This window comes from Hemitrygon akajei, chromosome 10 (genome assembly GCF_048418815.1).
Source record: "Hemitrygon akajei chromosome 10, sHemAka1.3, whole genome shotgun sequence".
NCBI lineage: Eukaryota > Metazoa > Chordata > Chondrichthyes > Myliobatiformes > Dasyatidae > Hemitrygon > Hemitrygon akajei.
The window spans coordinates 127,803,012-127,812,466 of NC_133133.1; the positions used below are offsets into that span (position 1 = coordinate 127,803,012).

General features: G+C 44.0%; 1 protein-coding gene across 3 annotated transcripts in view; it reads right to left on the minus strand.

Annotated features, from left to right (window-relative positions):
- braf (B-Raf proto-oncogene, serine/threonine kinase) overlaps positions 1–8,303 on the minus strand; it is a 116,726-nt gene extending 108,423 nt beyond the window's left edge. For all 3 annotated transcript variants that reach the window (XM_073058928.1, XM_073058927.1, XM_073058926.1), the window contains exon 1: positions 8,175–8,303. In XM_073058928.1, the coding sequence (XP_072915029.1) occupies positions 8,175–8,273 (99 nt within the window). In that variant the 5' untranslated portion in view covers positions 8,274–8,303. The remainder of the gene's footprint in view (positions 1–8,174) is intronic.
- Positions 8,304–9,455: the final 1,152 nt, after the last annotated feature.

Sequence of the window (9,455 nt, forward strand, 5' to 3'; positions counted from 1 at the left end):
GTGACTGGTTGCATCATGGCCTGTATGAAAACACTAATGCCCAAGAAAGGAAAAGCTTAGAAAAAAGTTGTGCATCACAGGAAAAGTCCTCCCCACCACAGAGCACATCTGTAAGTAGCTCTGTCATAACAAAGCACGATCCATCAAGGATCCCTCCCATCCAGGCCACGTTCTCTTCTTGCCACTGCCATCCAGGAGGTACAGGAGCCTTAGGTCCCAAGTGATCAGGTTGAGAGACAATTATCAAACAACCATCAGGCTCCTGAACCAGCATAGATAACTTCACTCACCTAACACTGAACTGATTTCACAATCTAAGGACTCACTTCCAAGGACTCTACAAATATTGTTTTCAGTATTATTTACTTTTTTTTTGGTATTTGCACAGTTTGTCTTCTTTTCACAATGGCCATTTGTCAGTCTTTGTGAGTAATGTTTCATTGATTCTGTTGTATTTCCTTGTTCTACCGTAAATGCCTGCAAGAAAATTAATCTCAGGGCAATACATGGTGACATATACATACTTAGATAATAGATTTACTTTAAACTTTGAATTACTTTGATGAAATCTTTGATATTAGGTAGTTAGGTTAATGAAGAGTTAATAGAACGATGATCTGATCATCCATGGAAAATCAGTAGAGATGGAGTAACGATAACCCAGTCATAGACACAAACATCATAAAAGAGCACTGGTATAATAAAAAACAATGTCAGTTTGGTCATAAACAAGAAAGAGGTTCCAAAAGTCAGGTGGTGCATACTGGTCACAGATTGCTAACAAACAGAACCATAGTAATTTCTAGTCACATAGACAATACTATGTGATGAACTATGATATCTGATAAACTATTCTAAAGGTGAAGAAAATGCAAAGGATCCACCAGGTATGAACAGGCAGCTGGGATACGACACATACGATATGTATAAAATTGGATAATGGGGTTTGGCGGTCGACGTGGTTTATTTAGTAAAAGTCAGTGGGTTCTGGGGCAAAAACAAACAGCATAAAGGATGATTTTGTGCAAATCAGTGAAAATGGGTAGGGAGGCAAAGGGGTGGGCAAGCAGTGGAGGCTGCCCATCCACCATTTCCCACTCACATTAATCCATCCGAGTTCTCGGTTTATCCTTTTCGTCTCACACCCTCTCATTACCAAGAGTTGTTGCCCTTCCCACTTGTATACCTACCTACCAGAATTCTTTCTGCTTTAATTCAATTATCCTATCCTCTTTCCCCACCCGATTCCACCTACCCATCATCGCTCCCTCATCTGGTTCCACCTATCACCAACCAGCCTCCATCTCACCTGTCTCTCTCACCACTTTATACTGTCCATCTTCCCTTTACAATTCACAATCACGATGCAGGAGCCTAACCTGAAATAGCAGCCACAGAAGCAGCTTAACTGTTCACTTTTTTATTGCTGGTGGGGACTGGCTGGTCAGTCATTCAAGTTGGCTGGTTGGCTGACCAGGAAAGGGGGCAGAGGGTGGAGAGTCATGGGGGAAGGAACAGATGAGGGCAGCAGCTAGCAGGTCAGGGCGATGGAGGGAGGGCTGGACTAGCAAGGAAGAGGAGGAAGAACAGGTGGGCAGAGAAAGATGGAAGTGGACAGGCAGTGGAGTAGTGGAAGGAATAGTCAATGGAGGATGGGACAAGTGGAAGAATAAATGGAGAATGCATGGAAAGGTATACTGATATCTTGGTACAAGAATCTTGTAGTTGTTGTGCACACCAGCTATACAAGATTCTGCCTTCTGATTAATAAAATGCACGCTTGAACAAAATAATTTCACTGTTGACTGTTTTCCTTTCCACAGATGCTGTATACTTCATGAACAATTTCTATTTTAATTTCAAATTTCACCATCTGCAATTTTTTTGATTTTCAGTTCTAAGAATTTTTTTAAATTAGTTTTATTTTGCAGATGTGCATTGAAACATCAAAACATACAGTGAAATGCATTGTTTGCATTGAATCAAATCGATGAGGATTGTGCTACGGACAGCCCGCAATATCATCGTGCTTCCGGTGCCAACATAGTATGCCCACAACTCACGAACCCTAACCCGTACGTGTGAAATGTGGAAGGAAATTGGAACACCTGGAGGAAACCCACATGGTCGAGAATATATGTACTTCTTACAGACAGCGACAGGAATCGAACTCTAATCAGTGATTGCTGTAAAGCAACTGCACTAACCGCTGCACTGCCTTCTCTCACTGCAGCGCTTGGGGTGGGGGCACACCCACAGTGAAGTTAGGAAGGGAATTCCAGGAGTCTGACCCAGTTACTGTAAGGAACTGTGATTAATTTCCAAGTCAGGATGGTGTGTGGTGTTGCTTCCCGACTTGACCGTGGTTGATGAAACTGAGTCAATATCACAAATAAACTGACCAGTTCTGGTACACCTACAGAAAGCATCTTACCTGAAGTTGTACAAGTTTAACAATCTGCAACAACCCCAGATGGAAGACAAGGTGCTGTTCTTCAAGCTTGTGTTAGGACTTATTTTCAAAGTTCAGGAAGCTACAGACTGATAGGTCAGAGGGGGAGTGGGACGGAGAATTAAAGTGTCAAGCACAGGAAGCTCAGGGTCATCCCTGCTAAATGTATGTAAGTCCTCTGCAAAGCAATCACTCAATCCGCACTTGGTTTCTCCAAGGCAGATGAGGGTATGTTGCTAAGAGCAATGCAGGACACCAGTTCAGAAAACTTGCAACTGAATCACCGCTTCACCTGCACAGTCTGACTGGATCACTGGATGGTGAGAAGGAAAGAGATAAGAGGCCCACTGTTCTGTTGCAGAATGTTTGGTACAGATGGACAAGTGGTCCAGGAAGTTGCAAAGGGAAAAGTTTCTTTGGAATGTCAAAAGGGGAAGGAAGTGAAAGATACGTCTGTTATGGAATCATGTTGAGGGCAGCGGTGTTGCAAAGGATAAGCTGTTCAACATGAAAGCTGGTGAGTGGAACACAGGGATCAGGAAACTTTAACCTTGCCATATCCAGAAAGAGTTGACAGCAAAGAAATTGATGTAAGCATCAGCACTGTATACCAACAATGAAATTTACCATCACCTTCAATGCCCCAGCATAGCCTTTGCTAGGTGAAGTCTTGAGTAAAAGAAGGCATATGCAATGTTACTATTCCAGAACAAAAAGACAAGGATGCACTGCTGAGGCTTTACAAGGCTTTGGTCAGACTACATTTGGAATATTATGAGCAATTCTGAGCAAAGATGGATGTGAGGGTCCAGAAGATATTCAAAATAATAAACCCAGGAATAAGGCTTACCATACAAGAGGTTTTTTGGCATCAATGTGCCTTTACTCAGAAGGATGGAGGGGAATCTTATTGAACACCCCCCCCCCCCAACATATACTGAAAGGCTGGATGGAGTGGACAAATTAGCAGAAGAGTCTAGACCCCAAAGGAACAACATCAGAATAAAGGGACGTCCCTTTTAAACTGAGGAATTTCTTCAGGCAGATGGTTGTGAATCTGTGGAATCTGTTACCATAGAGAGGCCAAGTCATTGGGTATATTTAAGTAACTGTGGCCATCGTTACTTTCAGCCAGCTACAATGGGCAGACCAGATCATTCACAACCTGAAACAGAACTCTACTCTGAGTTCTGTGGTGGGAGGAGATTACCAGATGAACAAAGAAAATTAGTCGAGTATTTCCTCAAAGCTTCTTTGAAGAAATGCAACATACCCATTGACCCTTGGGAACCGTCTCTCCATGACAGCTCAAAAGTAGAGGGGGGGGGGGGGTACTGAGAATCTCAAGGATGTGGGAAAGGGAGCTTTAAGAATCTTGTGCTTGTACATTAAAAAAAAGAGGGACAAATGCCTCCCTCAACATTCAGGACCCTGATAAGTCCCTCCAGGTGAGATGACATTTCACCCGAAGTCTGTCGAGGTTATCTACTGTATCCAGTGCTCCCAGTGTGAACTCTACATAGGTGAACCAGGTGTAGCAATAGAGGCAAATGTGATAGAGGTTTTTAAAAAGGCTCTTAAATAGATATATTAATCTGCAGTGAATAGAGCAATATGGACACTGTGTAGACAGAAGGGATAAATTTAGGTAGGCATTTAATTACTAGATTAATTAGTCCTGCTGAACTTCGTGGACCAAAGGGTCTTGCCTATGCCATACTGTTCTACAGTGATAGATTAATGTCCCAAATGCTGTTCTACCCCACGTGCCCTTTTAGTATCAAGATATCCGCTGGAACCACCTCCACAATCATTCAACAACATCTTCAAACATTATATCTATCACTTCAAAATGGAGTTGAGTTTCATATCCAATGTTACAGTAAACACTATCTATCTGTATAGTACTGTCATACTTGTTATAGACTGACATACTTGTACCCAAATTTCATGCAAAACTACTTGGTTCTGCATCTCAACACAATACTATGGCAGAGCTGTAGCTCGGAGTGGTTTAGCCAGCGAGAATCAGTATTTGATGGTACAAAGTAACAGACTATCGCTCAGCATCTGAAATAAAAACAGAAAATGCTAGAAATGTGAAATACCTTCAACAGCTCGGTGTAGACAAAAATAAAGTTGATGATTTTGTCATCAGTAGATAACAGGTTATAAACAGAAAGAGGAGGAGGAGAAAATCTCTACCTGAAAATTGGAAGGCAAAGGAGGTCAGAAAATAAAAATGGACTAGGGTTCACAAGAAAACAACATGGTAAAGAAATAATGTGTTTAAAGTATAAATGGCAACAACAACATCACAACCAACAGCTGTTGCTGGTTACGATGCCATTAGGACCGGCAGGTTTATATCAAGTTGTTGAACTCAATGTTCAGTCTAGTGGAAGACCAGGTACTCCCGAGCTTGGACAGATCAATGCCAGTAGTCGACAACAATGAGATCGTAGAAAGTCAGCACAAACCTGACAGGCTACCAGAAACTCATGGTCATAGCTGAAACTGAACATCGGCAATTACATAATCTTTGCTCGGCCTGCCAAGCATCACGAGCAACAAAAGGTATATTTCAACCACCGCTTCACCAACAAAGCGAGCTAAAGGCTCTGGGCAACAGAAAAGGAAGTGGTAAAGGGACAGATGTGGCATTACCAGGGACTGTACAGGCACGTACAACTGGAAAGAGAAGCATGATGGGGGAATAGACCAGGATAATGCAGAGAGGATTTTTCCTTACAAATGCTGAAGTAATGCATTTGATAACAGCATCATGTTGGAGGATAAATATAGTGTATAAGGAGCGAGAATAAAGGAAGTCCTTCCACGGGTCTGAAAAGGAGAAGTCATAAATTTTAAAATGATGGAAATGGGCGGACAAGTGTGAGAGATCAGAACCACAACAACCCATCAGAAATGGTGTTTCAAATACGTTAAAACTAGGAACGTGGAATGAATCCCTTACAGGAAGTGGGGTCTCAGGAAATACAGACTGTGTGGTGATCATTGGGCTTAAGATGATAATAGTCAACACCCCGTTTCCATAAGGAAGGAAAGGACAAAATCAAGAAACTTACCTTGTGCAGTCAGGAGAAAAGTTGGAAAGCTTTCCAGTTTAGGGTGAGAGCAGAAAATGTATGCAAATATTAAACAATGCTTCCACCTATACAAGTCAGAAAAGTACTTAAAGTGCACCTGTACCCATCCATCAACAAGGCGACCATAACATATAGTACATACAATCATCTTGTTAGAGAAATATATCCAGACTCTCATACCACCACACAAGTAAATATATGGACTGATATTATACATATTAGCACACCAATATCATCACATCAAGTACTATATATGAGGCTGACTGAATGATGGATGTAACACCTCCACGACAATAAAGTGGTATACTGTAATAAAAACCAAACAGCTGGAAATACTCAAAACATCAGGGGACATCTTTTGGAAAAGAAAGAACATTTTAGGTGGAAGACCTTTCGTCAGAATTAGAAAGGAGAAAAACAGAGCTACAGCGAGAGGGTAGGAGGAGGAGGATGTCTCTGAATGGGTAAAACCATGCGTGGGGTAAAACTGTAAGTGAGGTTATCTGTCAATAAGTGCATTGGAGCCCTAAAAAATTAGAACTTGCACAGAAGAATGTAGGACTTGGAAAACAGACTAGAAAGACATGGCTATCAGGTCAGGCAGAGCATGTTCTCTAGTCACAGAGCCAGAAAAAGAAAAAATAATTTTAAAAAACACAAAAAGCTGAGCCAATATCACAGGTGATAACTTATGCAGTCAAACAAGTTACCTGAAGTTCAATCTCACATGCAGAAGGTTGCACTGTACTCGACAGATGAAATGTGACTCCTCAAGCTTGCATTGGAGCTTATGACAATGGCAAAGGAGGTGAGAGTAGGACAAAGAATCAAAGTAGCAGACAAGAGAAAGTTCAGGGTCACCCCTGCAGACAATACAGGAGCTCCACAAAGTTGTTACTCGCTGTGCATTTGGCGCCTTTAATGTATAGGAGACCATACAGTGAACATCAATTGCAGTACACTAAATTGGAAGTGCAAAGGAACCATTGGTTCCCCAAGAAAGACTGTTCAGGTCGGGAATTATACAACAAGGGTTGCATCTCCTGTGTTTGTAATGGAAAGTGCTATAAAGGGGTAAGTGGCTGGAATCAAGTGAGCCAGAGAATCATAAACATAACAGCCCCTGAAAAATGATGAAAGGGGAAGAGAAGGGACAATGTATCTGGTGATGGAATCTCTTTGAAGGTGGGAGCAATTGCAAAGAATGATCTGTTGAAAATGTGGAGGTTGGTGGGGTGGAAGGTGAGGACCAGTGGTAAGCAGTACTGAGGGGTATCCAAATCTCATTTGTTCCACATGACTGGTTCCATTTCCAGTACCAGCTGTAGCATACCTGCACACCATGTCCCAGTGTTGTAATCTCAGCACATTCTGAAAAACTGTAAATCTGAAGCAATGTTCCATACATTTTGACCTGCTAGCATTTCTGCCATTTTCTTATCCCATGGTATTGACAAGTCCATACCTACAATGGCAATACTGTACCCCATTCATATCGAGCAAATAATCTGTACCACCAAATACTGTGATCCAGTATATAATGAACTTTTATAAAATATTCCCTACATTAACAATATACACAAATATCTATTAGTACCATAATCCTACAACCAGTACCAAGTCCCACTGTCAAAAACAGGCCTGCACTTTTTGTTATTTTGACCACTGCCCAACAGCACAAGTTCCCAATCCTGTGCTCTACCAACTAATCCTAAACTGCAGGGTTAAACAGTAACATTTCCACACATCTTAAAGTTTCTCAACCATATCTGTCAGTAATGGACCCCATTGTTCTAATGAGTGTTGGATGACCCAGGACTGTACTCCAACGTTGCACAGAGCTGTATCCAGTGGTGCAACATTCCAGATTTAAAGTAATAGCCCAGTACTTTCCTCTGTTAGAGCAACACTACTGAAGTCCAAAGTTATACAGCAATGTATCTGTAACCGGTAGTAAAGTATTGCATGTGACAGTCGCGGACATGTAAAGCCCCCTACCTCATCTGTGTCTGTTACATTCATAAACAGCTGTAACGAATATAATGAAAATGTATAGCGTCCTGCTTTTCACCTTGGCAGATCTCATGCATCAGCACCGTATCAGTGTTATATTACCCGATATTGTGGTATACGCGTGCCCCTAGCACTGTAGACCAGTATTTGTAGACCGTGACAGGTCTGTACCACCCCCTCCCGCCCCCCCCCCCCCCCGAGTCCCATACACACAGCTGTAACCGCTCGGCACTTCCAAGAAAGCCGTAAAGTTGTGGTGTTTCCATGGACGAAGTGCACACCTCGCCCCACGCAACACCCTTTGCTGCCTCCTCGTCTCCAGGACAACCTGCCGTCTGATGTCTTCGAGTTTGAAAGTCCCGCTGCCGGAGTTGATGCCGGGACCGGGAATCTGGTCGCTGCCCCGCAGCCGCAGAGTGACAGCTTCGGGCAGCGGGCGGCCCGCGGGGTGGTTTCCCCCCACCCAACAACATCCGCCGCCCCCGCTCCCCGCCCGACCCGTGCCGGGGGTGCAGCCGCTCTCCGAGGCCTGGCAACCATTGGAGCCGCCGCGGGCGACGCGCCGCGCCCCTTGGACACCGCCGCCATCCGGCACTCACCTCCTCCGAGACGCTGAGAGTCTCCGCCTCGTCCCCTGCCGGATCCATCAACTCCTCCGGCCCGTTCAGCGTCGGTGGGTCGGGGCTGGCGGCCGCCATCTTACAGCGCAGACACAGGGGCCGGACGTGACGTCAAGGCTCGCCGCCCGGTGACGTCATGCAGTCTCGGTGATGCGCTCGCTAGGGAAAGGGAACCCTGCCAGTCAGCCTAGGACACAGGTCATTGCAGGGAAATGGAGAGAGGGGAGGAGGGCAGGTCTTGGCAGGGTGATGGAGAGATAAACTGATCACTGCATGGGCTTTGGAGAGTTTGAGAGAGAAAAAGAAAGATTGGTGATTGCAGATGGGGGGAGCAGGGAGAGACAGGTAATTGCAGAGAGAGACAGTTGATTACAGAGACAGAGAGAGAGGAGAGCAGGGAGAGACAGGTGATTGGGGAGAGATGGAGAGAGAATATTTTGGGGGAGAGCAATGAGAGACACAGCAGGGAGAGAGACAAGTTATTGCTGTGAGGGGGTGGGAGTCTGAGAAGGGAGATGGGTTAGGGAGGGAAAGGGGAGAGGCAGGTTATTGCAGGAAGGGAGATGGGTTAGGGGAGAGGCAGGTTATTGCAGGAAGGGAGATGGGTTAGGGGAGAGGCAGGTTATTGCAGGAAGGGAGATGGGTTAGGGAGGGAAAAGGGAGAGGCAGGTTATTACAGGAAGAGAGGCGAGACGGGTCTTGCAATGGAAGATGTATGAAGGGAGATGGGTTATTGGAGGGGGAGAGAAGGAATGCAGACAAGTTATTGCATTGCGGGGAGAGTGAAGGTAGATGGGCTATAGCAGAGGGGGATAAGAGGGTAGTTCATTGCAGGTAGATAACATTGATTTAAACAAATGTGAGACTGAAAGACAATCTGTTCCTGACAGTCTCAATCCAGGAGTTATGAAAAAAAAATGCTAGCTGTGGCAATAATGGATGCGCCAGTTGTCAACTTCTATACCATAGATTCTTGGATTGCTCCCACAGTTTGAAGGGTAACAAATATAACCCCACTATTTAAGAAAGGAGAGAGTGATGGTAACTACAAACATTTTAGCCTGATATCGGTAGAAGAGAAGACTCAAGAATGGATTACTAAGGAAGTAAGAGAATAATTTATACAAATTAATTAAGTAGTGCAAAGATAGGTAGCGCTAATGGGTTCATTGTTCATTCAGAAACTAGATTAGTTGTCAGAAAACAGAGAACACGAATAAATGGGTCATACAGGGCAGAGAAGTTCTATTTTAGAGGGGT